The sequence below is a fragment of the Sus scrofa genome, chromosome 4 (genome assembly GCF_054392235.1).
Source record: "Sus scrofa isolate SSC_HxYL_T2T_F1_AM1 chromosome 4, Sscrofa_HxYL_maternal_Yorkshire_Landrace_v2.0, whole genome shotgun sequence".
Lineage (NCBI taxonomy): Eukaryota > Metazoa > Chordata > Mammalia > Artiodactyla > Suidae > Sus > Sus scrofa.
Window position 1 is genome coordinate 115,867,509 of NC_139386.1, and position 18,968 is coordinate 115,886,476.

At 47.9% G+C, this 18,968-nt stretch overlaps 1 protein-coding gene across 2 annotated transcripts in view; it reads right to left on the reverse strand.

The window, feature by feature from the left end:
- SYPL2 (synaptophysin like 2) overlaps positions 1–18,968 on the reverse strand; it is a 47,479-nt gene that overhangs the window by 1,404 nt on the left and 27,107 nt on the right. The window contains exons 5-11 of one of the 2 annotated variants that reach the window (XM_021090083.2): positions 15,721–15,862; positions 13,710–15,334; positions 13,471–13,545; positions 5,526–5,650; positions 4,240–4,441; positions 2,814–3,005; positions 1,254–1,396 (exon numbers count right to left, since the gene is read on the reverse strand). In XM_021090083.2, the coding sequence (XP_020945742.1) occupies positions 1,254–1,396; positions 2,814–3,005; positions 4,240–4,441; positions 5,526–5,650; positions 13,471–13,545; positions 13,710–13,763 (791 nt within the window). In that variant the 5' untranslated portion in view covers positions 13,764–15,334; positions 15,721–15,862. Of the gene's footprint in view, positions 1–1,139; positions 1,397–2,813; positions 3,006–4,239; positions 4,442–5,525; positions 5,651–13,470; positions 13,546–13,709; positions 15,863–18,968 lie in introns of those variants that run through there. The other variant, XM_085023746.1, reaches the window with a different exon arrangement.

Genomic DNA, 18,968 nt, shown 5'->3' on the forward strand with positions numbered 1-18,968 from the left:
GGACTGGGGATGGGGTAGAGCCTGGAACAAATGAGGAAGCAGGGGAGGGGTGGAGGGCACAGGGAGAGGGCATGTTTGTTTGTGAAAGTAAGAAGGAAAACGATGAAATGGGCCAGACCTGAAGGGGCAGGGCAGGGTGGGGTGGGGGAAGACGAGCAGAGAGTGAGGAAGAAATGGGCCCATCCATCCATTCATATCCTGGGGCTCTGGGGCAACTTAGACCCATGGTGGTCCTTTTTCACCCTTCCAAAGCCCCTCTCTGGCCCCGCAGGAATGAAAGGAAGGCCTGGACCGACTTCAAAAAGGATCTTGAATGCCTCAGCCCCAAGAAGCTGGGGAAGGGGGATGGACAGAGAGGCTGGGGGTGGGGAGGGCTGACATGGAGATGCTCCTAGGGACCCCTCCTCTTGTGTCCCACATGTGAGACCAAGCCCAAGAAGGGGGACAGGGAGGATAGTAAGGAGTTTCTAGGGCAAGTATGAGTTTAGAGCTTTGGGGGAAAGGGCTCCAGCCTGGAGGGGTAGGAGGACTAAGGGAGCAGAAAAAAACTGATTCCCTAGCAATTTTCTGGCTTCAGTTTCTTGAAGTTGCAACTCAGTTGCAATTTATCTGCTCCCCACTGAGTCTCGGCCTCACTTGGGACCCTCTGAAGGGCTATTTTCTAGGCTAGTCTGCCTCCTGGGTTCCCACGGGATGGGCTCCGTGGGCAATCAGAGGCCAGAGGAGAGAGTGGGGAGCTTACGGCGTTCAGGCTGACACGGAGCCCTGATGACAGCCATGGAAGAGGGATCACTAAACCACTAGTGGGCCCTCCATGCAAGGGAAAAGCCTGCCAGCCAATTTCCCCTCCCCCCCACATTCACTGAAAGTGGACAGAGGGATGGAAGTGGCAGCTAGGAACCAGTCTCGGGTCTCCTGACCCCATGTGTTGCCTGTGGCAGAGGCTGGTTCTGAGAAGCTGTGAGGATACAAGTAAGACCCCCAAGGAAGATGCCGGGGTCTGGAAAGGAGACAAGAAGCACTGAGCTCCTGCCATCCAGGGACTCCAGCAAGAGGAGGGATACGAGGCCACAGGAGGGCTGCCCAGGTTTCTGACAGCTGATGCCTGCCCATCTGGCAAAAACGTCTCAAAGCTCAAAGCCCAGATGCTGGGGGAGGGAAGGTGGAGGGGGAAGAAGAGGGAGGTCCCGGAGGCCGGAGGTGGTTGAAGAGGTGCTGTCCTGTTCGGGAGTAGCCGGGTGGGGGCTGCTTACTGCTTCTCCACCGCTCCCTGCTCAGCTGCGCTCTCCTGGCTGGTGCCCTGGCCCTGGTCCTGGCCCTGCCCATACCATGGGGTCTCCTTGAACACAAACCAACAGTTTCCGGCCCACAGGAAGAAGTTGATAAAGCCAAAGAGCTGCAAAGACATCAAGGAGGTTTGTGAGAATAGGAAGGAGGGCATCGTGGTTACAGGGAGGGGGAGGACCTGTGTATTGGGGTGGAGGGCTGGCAGGAGACAGAAAGACTAAAAGGGAACTGGATACAGAGGCAGGGTTTAAGACCATCACCCACTGAGGGGCTCTCTGGTGTCTAACTCTGGAGTCCCGCTGTGGCACAATGGGTTAAGAATCAGACTGTGGCAGCTCGGGACGCTGCGGAGGCATGGGTTCAATCCCCGCCCAGCACAGGATCCAGCATTGCCGCAGCTGCGGCGTAGATTGCGGCTGTGGCTCAGATTCAGTCCCTGGCCTGAGAACTTCCATACGCCATTTTTTAAAAAAGTGTCTAACTCTGTCCATCCATAGCATGCACCCAAGTTGTGGCTTGGTCACTAGGAGAATCTGGCTCCTGGAGTGGAGCATCATGCAAAGCACAGCAAGGAGGCAGGGCCCCTGGGTGCTTCCCGAAGCATCTGGATGGGTGGGGCCAGAGCTGTCCAAGGTGCTCCTTCCCTAGGGTAGCGGGCAGCGACCCAGCTGGCTATATCTGAATATTTTATATCAAAATATTTTAAAACCTACCAGCAGGAAGTATTTAGGGGGAAGTATATAGTGATGGCCACAATTAACTTTGAAATGCATTAAAAATAAGATGGATTGATAGATGAAGAGAGGCAGCTCGACATGTGATAAAGCAAGTCTAGTAAAATGTTAATGGTACAGCCTAGCTGATGGGTGTGTGGGTGTTCATTGTAAAATTCTTTCAACTTTGCTGTACGTGTGAACATTTTTACAGTAAAATGCTGGGGGGGGGGTGGCTGTTAAAACCTTTTAGCAGGGTTTCAGCAAGGTCTAGAAGGCTCCCTGGTGTGCCAGGAATTAAACCTTTCAGTTGCTGGTCCTTGGAGAGGTTTGGGCCATTTTCAGGGCAGAGCTGAGGTGGCTGGGATGACAGAGGGCATTTGAAAAGTTCGGGACCTCAGCTATTTAGCAACTGATATGGAGATATCTCACTGTTTCAATAGCTAGAGTGGCCAAACACGTGCATACCAGCTGGAGCCAGCACTGCTCAAATCCTTTTCCCAGTCTGGAGGCCTGAGTGACAGTAAGCCCCTTCTCACTCACTCTGGGTCTGACCCCAGACAGGCAGAGTGCAGAAGGAGAAAGGAACAGGAGGCTGCGTGGCTCCTGGGTGTCCCCTTCCCAAATGTCCCTCAGGGTCAGCCAGGGGCCAGCAGCCAGCATTAGGCACACAGGAAGCACTGGCTGCAGGTGCCGGGGTATCGGCTGCGGGGACACCCTCTCTGTTCCTCTCAGCCCCTGCTGTGGTGACAGGCCTGGGCAGCTGAGGTAGTGCCCCCTCCCCTAGACCCCTTCGGGGACCACCGGTCTCACCACAGAGATGTTGGCCAGTCCCATGGAGGGCGTGGCCCCACCACTGCACACAGCTTCCTCTCCGTGGCACACGGACATGGCGGCGGTCAGGCTGGATGGCCGTGTGGCCCCCTTGACGTCAGTCAGGCCCTTGCCCCAAGCAGCTGCAGCTACCAACCAGAAGAAGGTGAAGGAGACAGTCACACAGAAGTCCTGGGAGGAGCAGAGGGACAAGAAATGCAATCAGAAAGGTCACCATAGGGGTTCCCATTGTGGCTCGGCGGAAACAAACAAACCCCATGGACTGGTATCCATGGGGATGCGGGTTCGATCCTTGGCCTCACGCAGTGGGTTAAGGATCCAGCATTGCCGCGAGCTGTGGTGTGTAGGTCGCAGACGTAGCTTGGATCTGGCGTGGCTGTGGCTGTGGTGTAGGCTGGCAGCTGTAGTTCCAATTCAACTGCTGGCCTGTGAACTTCCATATGCCTTGGGTGCAGCCCTAAAAAAACAAAAACATTTTTTTTTTTAAAAAAGGAAAGGAAAACAAAGGTCACGTGACCCCACACTTCTTTTCCTCTTGACAACATGCGCCAGGATCTTGGTGTCCCAGGACAGCTGCCTCTTCCCGTCCTACCCAACACCTGGAGCTTCAGGGACTCCAGGTCATCCCGGGGAATCTGTTCACTGCCACCAAGAGAATCCTGCCACCCAGGGCCACCCCTGCCCAGGCCCTCAGAATTGAGGTCAGGCAGCAATGTTCCATGGCGTCTGTTGGTCAGTGTCATCCCCAAACCCAAGTAGCCTAAACCTGCCACCCACCCCACCTCTCAGGCTTTCCTCTGATCCCCACTGCCCCGCTCTAACTAGGGCAGAGGGAGGGCAGACTGCAGGAGATAAACGGGGTCTCCTAAGGCACCCTTTCCCCGGCATGCCTGGGACAAGGAGAAAGTAACGGGGAAATAATAATGATTAGCACTAACTGAGGCTAACTATATACCAGATATTTTACATGCATGTTCATTTTATCCTTCCAGAACCCTATTAAGCAGTTATCATCTCATTCCCATTTTAGGTTGAGGAAACAGACTTAGAGAGGTTAAGTCCCTTGTGGAGAGCGCTCAGCTAGTAAGGGACTGTGCTGGGATTTGAACCTGGGCAGTCTGACTCCAGAGCCTGCTTCTGGATGCTGCTGTGCCTCCTGTGAGCAGAGTGAGTGATGGAAAGCTGGTGGAGGCAGAGCCCTGGGACATGGGCCTTCCACCGGCCCCAGGGACCGTGGCAGCCCCACCCAGCACCTGAAGGGACCAAGAGCGACGAACTGGCAGGGAGATTGAAGAGGTTCACATCAGGGTGTCAGGGACCCAGGAAAGCCACCGTTTATTTGTCCTCAGCCCAGAACGTATGTCTCAGTGTCTCTGCCCCATCCCTCCTGGCCGTGCCCACTCACCACCAGCGGGAAGCGCCTGTTCTCCGTGTAGAGGCTGTGGAAGCGCAGGTAGAGGACCAGCGCGGCTATGGTGTAGAAGAAGGAAAAGATGCCCAGGGTCACGAAGAACTCGGCGGGGGCAGAGAAGTCCCCCATGAGGTGCATGGTCTTGGAGGTGGACTCGTCGTCGCAGAGCGGCATCTCATACTGGACCCGGTTCAACCTGCGGGGGGGCAGGGAGCCCACCCTGAGCTCAGGGGCCTCTCCCTGTGGAGGCAGTGGGCTCTCCCTGCCCCCAGAGCAGCCCTGTGCTCCCCTTGGGACTCTCACAGGGCCATGAAAAGGGGCATGGATGGAGGAAAGTTTCTGGAGGGAACCCTGCAGTCAAGACAGGAATGTCCCTGGAATTCTGGGCAGACCCGAGCTCCCACTCGGCCACCACCCCCACACTCGGCCCCCCTGCCCAGATATGTTGACCCTGCATAGCTCCTAGTCTCTCCAGGACCCTTTGGATCACAACCACGATAGATACAGTCCATCTGTTTCCGGTAGTCAACCCACCAGGGAAATGAGCTTCATTCTGCCCCTGGGAAAGCACTGGGCCACAGTGGCCAAGTTAGCATCATCATCACCCATTCTCAGGCCTTACATCCAGGTCCTGCAATGAGACTACATGGGACAAAATCAAGGGAGAAAAACAAATACCTTATTATATACAAGAGACCGCTAATCTAACTTGGCTGCTGCTTCTAGCAATTTCTGTAAGGGTGAGTGAGACCTGTCTCCATTCCTCCCTGAACACTTGGGCTCCCCCCTTCCCTAAGCTCCCAAATACCCAGGGAGGAGTATTCTCTTCTATCTCCTGGTCAAGGTGTGCCTCCTTTATTCTGGTGGTACAGGTAAGCACACTTCATCAGCTTTTGAGGATCTAATTACTGACAAGCTTCCTCACCTGCAAGGCAGGGAAGAGGCTGCTGAGGGTCAGAGAGACCTGCCCAGCTTGCCCAGACTCCATAACCCTTCACTCCACACTGCACGGGTTCTTTCTGTAAGAGCTCCTGTTACCTGCTACTGGTTATCCATGGACTGGAACATTATTATAGCAAAGATCTGAGTTTCCCTTATATTTTTCTCTGGCCAGCATGCTGAAATTCCTAAAGAGTAGGAAGGATCAGAGCCTCGGAATTCTATCTGAAGCTGGAGTGGCACCCAACAAAAGATCTTTAGGTTGGAGGAGAAAGAGACCTAGCAGGTCCTGCCAATCCAGTGAGAGAGGCTGTGCGGGGTGAGAATCGATTCCTGCTCACCTGAAGGGATAGCCGAACAAAACAATGATGGCGCTCACGTCCTTGGCTTCGTTGTTGCAGCGAACCGTTGCTCCTGTCTCCCCGCTGTAGGAGCCGCAGCACCCGAAGGCGAAAATAGCAAAGAGCTGAGGGAGAGCGGAGCCCCTTTAAGAGTCAGAAGGCCTCAGCTGGCCACCATCTGTCCCTTCAGAACCGCCCTCTGACTCTCAGCAGGTACAGATAAGGGGAGGGGCCAGAAGGCTCTTTAACTGAGTCCCCCCTGGCCAGGGACCCATGGCTTCCCTTGGTCCCCCAGCCTCGGGGGCTGTGTTTACTGCACAGGGTGCCGGACCACAGAGCCAAATGAATAAGGTTGACTCTGAGTGGTACCTGGGATGGAGATGAAAAGGGAGAAATGGGCCGTTTCCAGGTCTCCCCATTGGATGTGACACTGAGACAGGTATTCCTTAACACGATGACTAACACATCTTGGGAAACTACCTGTCCATCTTGGGCTTTGGAAACTTCTAGCTCGAAATTGGACTTGTTTCCTCCCAAGGGAGAGGCATCTGAGAAATTGATTCCCCTGCACCAACCTAGATCAGGCATGCATGGAATTCTTTCCATTTCTCCTTTGAAGTCGTCACTAAATCTTGTCATTACCTTCGTGCTAACTTCCAGTGGCTTCCTGGTTCAGTGGAGGTTGTAGCTGGAGGGGACAACTTCGGCCAAGCCTTCTGAGGGGTCAAGGGGCAGGGGCTGCTGTCCCACAGTAGCACCAGCTAATTCCCCTTCCCCCAAAGGCACCTTTCTTTCAGCAACGTGCTGGCTGGGTCGATGCTGGCAGTCCTGGCTCAAGCCCAGAGTCAAGTGCCCTCCACTTGCCTTATCGGCTTCTGCTGTCTCCCCAGTGGTGTTTCCCTTTATAATCTCTTGATGCTGCCATCTCTCAGTGTTAAGAACCAGAAGCGTTTCAGATCACTCGAATTGTTTTCCTCTTCACCCTTCATCGCATTTTACTAAACCTCCTGTCTTGAGTGAAATGAAATTCCCTCATCCTATGATTTTCAAATTTCTTTCTGGGGAGACACACTTTGGTTAGAAAAGGAGGTGAGAAACTGGAATCTCTTCTCCTCCCACATCATCTGTTCTGGCCCTGCTTCCTGTGCACTTACCATTGGCTGTAATCATTTGTATTAAGCAGAGAGTTTATTCTGTTAATTGTTCATTTTCTGTAAGTTTCTTTGTGACTCAGTGTCTCGGACATTAAACACCTCAAAGACAGCTGATCCATGTCCTGGTCCTGCATCCAGAGTTTAGAGAATAGAGTTGTGTGCGCAGTATTTGGAAAATGCTTGATAGTGTTGTGGAGTGAAAAGAGACCTGGATTGGGAGTCTGGAAATCTGGGTCCTAGTCCTGGCCCTGTCACTGACCAGCTGGGTGACCTCTACTAAGTCACTCTGCTTCTCAGAGTCCCAGTTTCCTTCTCTGTAAAAGGAGGGGTCTGGGGCAGGCAATCCAAAGGCTCTTTCCAGCTCTGTGATTCTCTTGCTCACTCGCTCTCTGAGGGTAACGCTCTCAGTGTGCTCTTGGCTGGGCCTGCCAGCAGCTGTGCTCTGCCCCTGGGTGGTGTCCGGTGCCACGGCCCCGCCTTGCATCGCCGGGCCTGGCAGATCTTCTCCATGCTGGCGCTGCTGACCCCTCTCTAAAGGTCATAATGGGCACCTCTCTGTTCCCAGGAGGTTTAGTTCAGAAAAATGAGAATTGTCTCCATTTTAAAAGTCATCCAGGAAAGGAGAGAGTATAACCTCTCCACAATGCCTGAATCAGCCCCCGACCTGACTTAAATTACGGAAGCTGCAGTAGAGCCCTAGCTGCTCATCTTCTTGACAGAACTGGAGAGAAGTCCCCACAAAAGTCCCCACAAAAGTCCCCCAAAGCCTCTGTATCATTACCCTTACACACTCCAAGGTACCTCCCTGGCATAACAATGGAACTTCCCTAGTTCTTGCTCATAAGAATTCTCTAATCTTTTTGTCAGCTCTGGTTCTCTGATTCCTCCTGGAAGTTTCTTTGTTCCTCTTAGCTCCTGGTGTCCAGAACTGGACACAATTAGGGTGTCACATTCTAGGAAGGGCAGACAGTGGAACATATTTTTACCTGTTGGCAGTTAGTCAGTGAATGGCTTTGTACAGGTTCCCCCAAAAGTAGGTGCTCCTAACCCGGGGCAGTGAGCAGTCCGTTGTGCAGCCTTCTCTTTACCACACTCCCTTGACAGGCACTCCTGACCATCTTCAGAAAGATGTCATTTACTGCGCATCTGCTCTGTACCAGGCATTGGTCTTGGCAGTATGATTTATCAGTGAACAAAAGAGAAAAACATCTCTGTCTTCATGGAGCTCCTACTCTAGAGCTGTGCTATCCACAGTGGTAGCCACTAGCCAAGTATGGCTATTTACATTTAAATTAGTTAAATCTACATGACATTTCAAATTCAGTTGCTCAGTCACACTGGCCACATTTCAACTGCTCAATAGCCACCTATGACTAGCAGGTACCATACTGGACAACACAGATTGTAGAACTTTTCTGTCATCATGGAAAGTTCTGTTATGTCCAGATGACAACCTTGAGGTTCTGAAAAGCTGAACCTGCTTTATGAGTCCTCTATGGGCAAAATATACCCACAATAACCTTGCCACTCCCTTGACAGGCACTCCTGACCGTCTTCAGAAAGATGTCATTTATAGTATTAACCATATTCTCTTCTGAAAGTCAAGAGTCTCTAAATACCATATGTAATTTTACTAACCAGAGTATGTGATTAAATCTGAACATAACACAGTTAGATGGTGTCAGATAACAGGTGACAGTTTGCTACGTAAGTGAATGGATGGAAGAACCTCAGGGAAATCTCACAGGTTCACAGAACAGCACAGCAAAAAGGATCTCAGAGATTATCAAGCACAACAGTCTCATTTCACAGAGGTGGAAACTGAAGTCCCAAAAGATTAAGTGACTTTCCCAAGGTCACATTTAGCCGGTGTGAGAGCCAGGCTTAGACTTCACAGCTCCTGATTCCCGGTTCAGTGCTCTTTCTGCATCATCCATTCATTAATCAACAAGGAATTATCGAGCATCTACTTCGTGCCAGGTGCTGCAGAAACCAAGATGAATAAGACCTGGTGCCTGCTCTCGAGCGTTTGCATCCAGAAAGGAAAATGCATGCTCAAATAGAAACCAAAACAAAGCCCTGCATCACAGAGTTATTACAGCTGAAAAAAGAGATCTTTACTATGTGCAGGGAGGATTGCAAAGAAGGAGGAAGGAGGAGAGAAAGACACCCTCCTCCAACCCCCTCCACTTTTAGGCACCCGACATTCTGTCTTTCTAAAGTGCCCAGTGCCTGAGTCACAGGGAAGAGTGTGAAAGAAAAACCACCCCTGTCACCAAGCATAAGGCTCTGAGATGAACAAACTGGTCACAAAGAATGGAAGCCAAGGAGTTCCTGTCATGGCTCAGTGGTTAATGAATCTAACTGGTATCCATGAGGATGTGGGTTCGATCCCTGACATTGCTCAGTGGGTTAAGGATCTGGCACTGCCATGAGCTGTGATGTTAAGTCAAAGACACGGCTCGGATCTGGCTGGCGTTGCTGTGGCTGAGGCTGGCAGCTGCAGTTCGGGTTTGACCCTTAGCCCGGGAACCTCCATTTGCCATGAATGTGGTGCTAAAAGTCAAAAAAAAAAAAAAAAAAAAAGACTAGGAGCCAACGAGAAATGGAGACCCCGAGACAAGGAGGATCTCCAGAGTTTGGTTACCAACCAGCTCCCTTGTGGACCTGCGCTGCTTGGGGACAGCGATGGCCATACACTGCCTTCCTCTGGCCCCTGCAGCTCTTTTGGGAAGATAGCAGAATAACCTTGCTGGTTTAAGAATGAGGCTCCATTTTGCGGCTGACTTGCTTATTGGTAACAATCCCTTGTCAGTTCCGAGAACACTAACATCTGCAGTTAGCGCAGGGCACAAGGAAGACAAGCTCTCCCCCCAAATCCCATCCCCACAATCATCATTGGTTTTTATGGACTTGGATGGTGTACGTTCACATTTCCCACACTTACTGGAATAGCTTATTTGCAATACAGAGACTCCAAACCCAAAAAAGTGACTCTGGCACCTCAAAGGGGAATTACTGATCAGGGCACCCCCAGTTAAAGATAAAATGACATCATCGGAACAGTGACTGAGGAATCCAGGAGATTCTTTCGTACTCTACCCTCAAAAGGAGGATTTGGCAGGGACATTTGAATAATCTTACCCCAGGACAACTTTAGCTGACAGTCTGCAGAGGGGGAAAGTTAGGGAGAAGGGGAGGTTCAGTAACCAACATTTCCTGACTACCTCCTAGACTGCCAGGCTCCCCACAGTCTTCCTGAATGTTCCAGTGCTTTCCAGATATGACCTCCTGTCACCCTCCCAGTGAGCTCATGAGATAGAGCTTACTCTCAGTTATAGATAAGAAACTGTAGCCCATGAAGATTTCATCACTTACCCCAGGTTTCAAAGCTAGAAAGCAAAGGAGTCTAGATTTAAACCAAAGCCCATCATTTCAAAGTCTGCTTAAAGAAAAAAAAAAACAAAAACCAGTTCTCCAATAATGTCTATGCCCATGTCATTTTCCTAGTTTAGTATAGACTTGGTGAGACGTCAGAACTGGAACTGAGATGAGATTAGTTAATTTTTTTTTTTTTTTTGTCTTTTATCCTTTTTTTTAGGGCCGCACCCTCGGCATATGGGTATTCCCAGGCTAGGGGTCAAATCGGAGCTGTCACTGCCAGCCTGTGCCAGAGCCACAGCAATGCCAGATCCGAGCCGCATCTGCGACCTACACCACAGCTCACAGCAATGTGGGATCCTTAATCCACTGAGCAAGGCCAGGGATCAAACCCACAACCTCATGGTTCCTAGTCGGATTCGTTTCTGCTGCACCAAGACAGGAACTCCAAGATTAGTTACTTGTTAAATTTAAAAAAGATACTCTAAGCCAAGCATCTCAGTAATAAAATAACAACATTACTTTTTTTTTTTTTTTCTTGGCTGAGCCTGTGGCATGCGGAGGTTCCCTGAGCCACAGCAGTGACAATGCTGGATCCTTAACCCAATGAGCCACCAGGCAACTCCAAGAATAACATTGCTTTTATCTCACCAGGATTCCTGTAAAACCTTTGCTTTTTAGTAATAGTAGCAACAAAAGTTTTCTATTATTACAGTAACTGCAAGCTTTGTGAGTGGTTTTGCTCCCCCTTTTCTGGTCAGGAGTATTTGGTCCGCCCATCTAAGCAGGAAATGAATAAAAAGTCCCAAATCACTGTCATTTTGATGCTGGTTCCCATGTCCTTTTACATTAGTTCACCTGAAGAGACTCAGGGCAAGTGAAATTCAGACAACGAGTTCAAGCTACCAGGATGGCAGGAAAAGCAAATCACGTCTCTTTATGATGCTACTCTTTGAGTGAAGGCTCAGTTCAGAGTCTAGCCCGGGACTCCTGGATTGAGCGTTATGAAAGACAAAACTTCCTCTCTAAGAAGTTGAGGATCTTCAAAGTCAAATAGGTCAGGAGTTCCCTGCTAGCACAGCGGGTTAAGCATTGGGTGATGTCACCGCTGAGGCTCAGGCTGCGCTGCTGTGGTGTGGGTTGACGCCACGGCCTGGGAACTTGCACCTGCCGCAGGTGCGGCCAAAAAAAAAAAAGCCAAATAGCTCTTGATTCTTAGGGATCAGAACCGACTGTGAGAGGAGACTGGACATTGCTTTGTGTAGCCTTATAGAAACATTGTGGGTATTGGTTGGAGATGCGTTGAGAAGAGGATAGAAGGGTTGAAAAAGGAAGCTCTCGAATCCCCCATGGAAGATGCTTCCATGGTCTAATAACCTCATTGTTTCCCTCATCCCTTGACAGTATTTCTCAAATTTCCCTTAGATCCTTTTGTCTAATTTAATGATAAAATTGTACCCTTACATTTCAGGTTCTGCTCCTCTGAATCGCTCATAATGGTTCCCTAGTTCTGGACAGTCGTCACATGGAGCCTTAATATTCTTCTTCTTCTTTTTCTTTTCTTTCCTTTCTTTCTTTCTTTCTTTTCTTTTTTTTTTTTTTTGTTGTCTTTTTGCCTTTTCTAGGGCCACACTTGCAGTATATGGAGGTTCCCAGGATAGGGGTCTAATCAGAGCTGTAGCCGCCAGCCTATGCCACAGCCACAGCCACAGCAACTCAGGATCCGAGCCGTGTCTCCGACCTACACCACAGCTCAGGGTAACACAGGATTCTTAACCCACTGAGCAAGGCCAGGGATCAAACCTGCAACCTCATGGTACCTAGTCGGATTCATTAACCACTGAGCCACCATGGGAACTCCCTTAATATTATTCTTATATGGCCCCCTTAGGTACTCAAGTAGTGGGTCAAAGAAGTGAATTGGGGGGGGGAGGGTAAGAGCTCAGTCAGCAATTGTTCCAATTGCTCTTGAGGCAGTAGGAAGAGTGGAAAGTTCCCATCAGGTTCCAGAGTTTGCACTTGGGAGTTCCTCAGGCTGGCCTGCAGCCCCAGTCAGGGTCTCAGATATCCAGAGATAACCCCAAATGCACTGTTGCCCCTGAATTCCAGATCTGATGCTTCTCATCCAAAGGATGATTTAAGAATCAGTGACACAGTGCTACCTCCTGTCTCCAGTGAGTCAAAAAGCCCTTTAGAACACAATCCTCCTCAGTATTAATGGCAACTCATTCCCTAGTTGAATTCTGTGCTGAAAGCACATTAATTAAGTTATTCACACACCATTTGGTGTGTGGATTGTCTAACTTAAATCTCGGTGATAGTGCATTGAATGCTCCCAACAAGTCTTTATGGTTTGAAAGAGTGACTGCCCCTGTCCACCTTCCTAATTTATACCCAGGAGGCCTTGGGCACTGAGAAGGACAGAGAGCATGCCAATGTCTCTAAGTACTGGTGAGGCAAGACATGCTATTTCCCTTATAACACTACAGGGGAAACTGAGGCAGATTTCCTCAAGGTCATAGGATAAGTCTAACCAAGGGCAAGGTTCTAACAAGCCAACCCATTTAGAGCAGAGAGGGACCCTCGGGATGGTCTGATCCTTTGACTGATATTAAAAACTCAAGTCCAAAGAAGAGACTTGCTCAAGGTCACATAGATAGAAAGGGTAGGGTAGGTCCAGATCTGGAACCCAGGGCCGCAGCTTTCCAACTCGTTTGTTTTTTTTTTGTTGTTGTTGTTGTTTTCTGTTGTTATTGTTGTTTGTTTGTTTGTTTTTTTATGCTATGAGCCACATTTTGGTCACACTGGTTTTTACTGTCTAATTTTTTTAAATTTTATTTAATCCTACAGCCATGAACCATATACATTCATTCATCCACTCTCGCACTTACAGAGAGAGGTTACTCCAGTGACCTCAACAAGGCCACAGCCAGCCAGGACCCTGTCCCTCGAGCCCACCTCCAGGATCAGTCAGGTCATGGTGGGTTTGGGGGCAGGATGGTTTCCATCACCTGCCTCCTTCCCTCCTCTGCCCTCTGCAGCTTTCCTCATCCCCCTTGTCCTCTTCCCCCCTCCTGCCACCAACGAGCGGTATGTGCAGGATCAGAGTTCTGGAAAGGTTACAGCCGGGTCCGCTCGCCTGGGTGAAATGTGAGCGCCCTGGGCAAAGGCTCCTTGCACATAGAAGGACCGAATCCGGGACTCCGCATGCCTCGTTCTTCATTCGCCTGCCATCAAGTGCTGGGGAAGCAGCCCCAGCCCGCCCCTCCCCCGCCCACCTGTCGCCGCCCCCCACCCTTCCGTGGGGACCGGCCGCAGCACCTCCCCGCCCCCCACTCCGGCCGCATTGCTTCGGGTCAGCGTCACAGTCCAGGCTCCCGAAATAGCCCACGGCTGGGGCAGCTACTCACCCACTGGAGAACTTTGATGAAGCCTAGCGGCTCCTCCAGCCGTTGCCAGCGCAGCCCCACGAGCAGGCGGTCCACCTGCGGAGACAGGGCCGGCCCCGGGTCAGGACGGTGGGGGACCCGGGAAATCGCCGGCCCCCTTCCTCCCACTCACACCCAGAAGAGGGGCGGAATAAGGGTCGACCCGACACCCAGGTGGCGAAGGGGCGGTGAGAAAGCTCCCAGGGGCGCGCGGGGAGTACCTGCTGGCGCGGCGACTTGTCCTCGGTGCGACTCGAACTCTCCGTCGAGGACATGTTGGCGCGGCGGGGCCGGGACGCGGTGCGGGGGCTGCGGGGGTCGCGGTGGGGCTGGGGGCTGCTGACCCGGGGAGCGGGAGGCGGGCGAAGCCGGAACGCAAGCGACCGTCGATGGCCCGGGATCCAGGCTGCCGGGGTGGGTCGTGGGGGCGCTGCTGCTCACGCTCGCTGAGGCCGCGGCCGCCGCTGTGCCCCGCCGGCTGCAGAAAACCCCCGAGTCCAATTCAAACTTCTGTCAAACTCGCGAACAACTTGGCAGCCGCGTCACGTGGCATGCGCTTGCTAACCCTGCTCCCGCCCACTTCGCTCCCGGGCTCCTGCCCGCAGGACGCCTTAAAGGGACCTGTGGCCTCGGCGGGCAGTTCGGCCGCGAGGGGGCTCGGATTCTTTGCCAGGGCTGGTCCCCAGCAAGACACCGCGGCCGCTCCAACCTCATGGCCAAAGGTGGGAACTAGCCTGGCGTGCTAGTTTCTCTTTCCCAAGTTTCCTGGAATTGAAGGTGCTCTACGCCGTCTTCTCTTCTTCCACACCGTAATACTCAGAACCTAAAGGATTCTCATAAAGGCATTACCAGTGCTGAAATAAAGTTCTAAAGCTTATGGTTAACACACCGCTTGCTTCCAAAATCTTAAGGAGCCAGTTCAGACGAAAAGGGCAATAGAATATATAATTTCTCACTTTTTATTCTGTCTGGTTAAGCATTGCTTTAATTTTTTTAACAACAAAAGCCATTCTGTGTTACTAATTTATCAATCATTTGAAACTCCTTTAAAATAGTCATCACCATTTAAATGAGTGAAGATAGTCTTTGAGGTGTGTAATGTGTATTGATGTTGTTGCACACAATCCACCTTAATCTTGCCCCTAATTTTCAAAACGTGTTGTGCAGGAGCCCGAATGTTTAATGATGAGTATTAGACATTCAGTTTGCCTGAGTGTAAATGTAAGTATTGAAAGGTTAAGTGATTTGCCCAAGGTCACTGAGTGTGAGCCAGTGGTGGGTGGCCAGGGAACTCACTTTCACCGCCCAAGAACTGGCTCGTAAATATGAATCCATTGCCTCACAGTCTTTTTGGAGGTCCCTTCTGGTATTTCCTGTACTTTAGAATGACTGCTTTTTGAATATTTAGCTGTTATTAATACAATTCATTTCCCCATTAAGTGCCTTCCAAGGTTGGGGTGGAGGGAATGGCTGGGGTCAAGTCACCTAGGCTTAAAGGAAACTTCTCCAGTGGACTTCCTTGCAAATCTAGGCTAAACAAGGAACTATTGAGTCCACAATCCAGTTGTGAATAAATTATCCTGTGCTCTTAGGGTCCTTTGCTGTGGAACAGGGACAACAATTTATGTCCTTATTTCATAAAGTGATCATGAGGCTTTAGTTGCGGAAGCTATATAAATGCCCACATAACATAACACAAATATGAAATAATGTACTTATTACCAGTGTCTACAACATGTACAGAATACAACCCAATCAAGAAAGTATCAGAATAACACAGCAAAAATCCACAGACCTACCTTCTAGCCTTGTTAAATGTTAACACTCTTCCTTGTTTGTCTCAATCCTATTCTTTAAAAACAAAATAACAAGTGCATATAAAATCAAACCCTGTGCAATATCCTCATCTTATCCTCCCCCTTCTTCCTCTTTCCCTAGAAGTAACCACTATCTCATCCTGCATTTTTTTTATTAGCCTCATGTCTATTTTGTTACTTTTCTGTATATATGTGACTGTATCTAGAAATAATGCATATTTATCATAGTATTGTTTTTCAAATTATTTTAAACTTTATCAAAATAATGGGATGCTTAAAATAACCTTCCTAAACTTACTTTTTTACATAATGTTGTGTTTATGAAAGTTGTCTGGCCTGACGTACCTTTAGTTTGTTCCTTTTAGCTATACGGAATTCTGCTATATACACACATCAAGTGTATTTATTCACTTACTCTCGTACTGATTGACATTGAGGTTATTTCCAAACATCTATTCTCACAAACAATGCCGTGTTGCATGTCTTTGTGCACATGTGCTTAGGCTGGTCCACTGCACTATGTTTCCAACCTTCCTTTCTTTTTTAAAACACAAACCCTGTAAGAAACAAATTTTTATGTCATGACCCATTGTCTAAATTGAAAGAAAAATTTCACAAGGAGTTCCCACTGGAGTGCAGTGAGTTAAGAATCTGACTGTAGTGGCTCAGGTTGCTGCAGAGGCTCAGATTCAATCCCTGGCCCGGGAACTTCTATATGCTGTGGCTGCAGCCGTAACATTTTTTTAAAAAATTGGAGATCCCGCTGTGGTGCAATGGGATCAGTGGTGTCTTAGGAGCGCTGGGGCACAGGTTTGCTCCCTGGCCCAGCACAGTGGGTTAAGGATCCAGCATTGCCACTACTGCAGCTTACATCACAATTGTGGCTCGTATCTGATCCCTGGCCAGGAAACTCCATGTGCCCCAGGGTGGCCAAAAAAGGGGGGAAAATGTATATTTTCTATTCCACTTCATTAAAAGATTCTGATCATCTAGAGGGAGATTCAAGTTTTGTGAGGACTAAAGTTTATATGATTTGGGAAAAAGAAATACAAAATTACGAATATAGATGTAGAAACCAGACTTTGGAAGAAAGTTTAAGTTTCATTAGTTTCAGGATAAATACCCTTCTGGTTAGATATATTTCATCGACTTAATGATTCACTTTTAATGATGGGTCTCTACCAGCAGTTTGATAAACATTGCTCTTTGATAAAAGTGAGTCAGTTGTAAGAAGTAAACATTTCAATTTTGAGTTTTGGTGTTTGTGTATACTCATGTAAGTACCATTACTATCAAGATAAGGAAGATTTCTATCATCTGCCCTTTTGCAATCAATCCCCAGGCAACCACTGATCCGCTTTCTGTCATAAATTAGTTTCGCTTTTTCTAGAATTTCTGATGGGTGGAATTATACAGTATGTACTCTTTTGTGTCTGGCTTTTTTCATTCAACATAATGTTTCTGAGATTCATCCATATTGTTGTACTTACCAGTAGTTTTCTCTTTTTTGTTCCTGACTAGTATTCCATCATATCATAAAATATTATCTATCACTGTTTATTCACTTGCCAAAGTACATTTAGGTTATTTCTATTTCAAATTTACTATTATGAGTAGAGCTGCTAAAAAACATTTTTGTACAGGTTTTTGAGTGAACATAACATTTTCATTTCTAGGGTAAATACCTGCAAGTGGGATTTCTAGATTATATGTCAAATGTTATATGAAACTACCAAACTATTTTCCAGAGTAGCTATATATCCCATTTTGCTTTCTCACCAGTGATATAGTCCAGGAGTTTTACATCTTCTCCAGTACTTTGTATCGTTAGGGTTTTTTTTTGTTTTCTTGTTTTGTTTTTTGTTTTTTTGCCATTCTAAAGGATGTGCTGTGGTACTTTATTGTTGTTTTAATTTGCATTTCCCCAGTAGCCGATAATGTTGAAAATTGGTTATGTGTTTATTTGCTATCTGTGTATCTTCTTTGGCAAGGTGTTCAAGTCCTTTGTCTATTTTTTTAGTTGGATTGTTTGTTTCTTAACAAGTGAGTTCCAAGAATTCTCTATATATTGTGAATACAAGTCTTTTTTTGGATATGTGATTTGCTAATATTTTCTCCCAGCCTGTAGTTTGTCTTTTTCCTTCTTTTAATGATGTCTTTTGCAGAACAAAAGTTTTACATTTTGGTGAAATCTAAGTTATCTTTTTTTAAAAATAGATCATGATTTTGGCAATATGACTGAAAACTCTTTGCTTAACCCTAGGTCACATAGAATTTTTTTCTATATCCTATCGTAAATGTTTATAGTTTTATGCTTTCCATTTAGATATTTTTGAGTTACTTTTGGTATAAGGTGTGAGATTTAGGTCAAGGTTCTTTCTTCCTCCCTCCCTCCCTTCCAACCTTCCTTCCCTCCCTACTATCTCTCTCTCTCACTTGGCATGTCGATGTCCACTTTTCTAACATCTTTTTTAAAGACTATTGTTTCTCCATTTAATTGCTTTTGGTACTTTTGTAAAAAAAAAAAAATCAAATGGCCATATTTGTATGAGTCTATTTATGGACTCTGTCTAATCTATGTGTCTATACCTTTGCCATTCATGTTGTGTTGATAGGGTAGCTTTAAAGTAAATTTTTTTTTTTTTTTTTTGTCTTTTCTAGGGCCTCTCCTGCAGCATATGGAGGTTCCCAGGCTAAGGATCTAATTGGAGCTGTAGCCGCTGGCCTACACCAGAGCCATAGCAATGCCAGATCCGAGCCACGTCTGCAACCTACACTACAGCTCAACTCAGTGAGCAAGGCCAGGGATCAAACCTTCAACCTCATGGTTCCTAGTCCGATTCGTTAACTGAGCCACGACAGGAACTCCTAAAGCAAATCTTAAAATGGGATTATATGGTTTGGCCAACTATAGTTGGCTTCCTCAAAGTAGTTTTAGCTATTCTAGCTCCTTTGCCTTTCAAATAAATTTTGTTTTTCTTTTTCTTTTCTTTTCTTTTTTTTAGGGCTGCACCTGGGGCTTAATGGAAGTTCCCAGTCTAAGGGTTGAATCAGAGTTGCAGATGCCAGCCTACCCCACAGCCATTGCAATGCCAGATCTGACCCTTGTCAGTGACCTACACTACAGCTCACAGCAAATCAGATTCTTAACCCACTGAGCAAGGCCAGGGATCAAACCCACATCCTGATGGACTCTAGTCGGATTCATTACCACTGAGCCACAACGGGAACCCCTCAAATAAATTTTGAGATCAGCTTGTCTATCTTCAAAAAATTCTGGTAGAATTTTGACTGGAATTGCATTAAATCTACAGACCAATTTAGACAAAATCGACGTCATTTCTATGCTGCATTTTCTAATCCATGAAACAGCATGCCTCTCCATTTATTTAGGTCTTTAATTTCTCTCATCAGCATCTGTAGTTTCAAGCATGTAGTTCATGTACATATTTTGGTAGATTTATACCTGAGTATTTTTTGGGGGGGAGCCATTATAAATCATATTATTTTAAATTTAAGTTTCTTTTTTTTTTTTCCTTTGGTCATTTCTGTGGCATGGGGACCTTCCTGGGCCAGGGATCAAACCTGCGCCACAGTAGTGACAATGCCAGGTCTTTAACCCACTGAGCCACAAGGTAAGTCTTGTTTCCTTATGACAGTTGT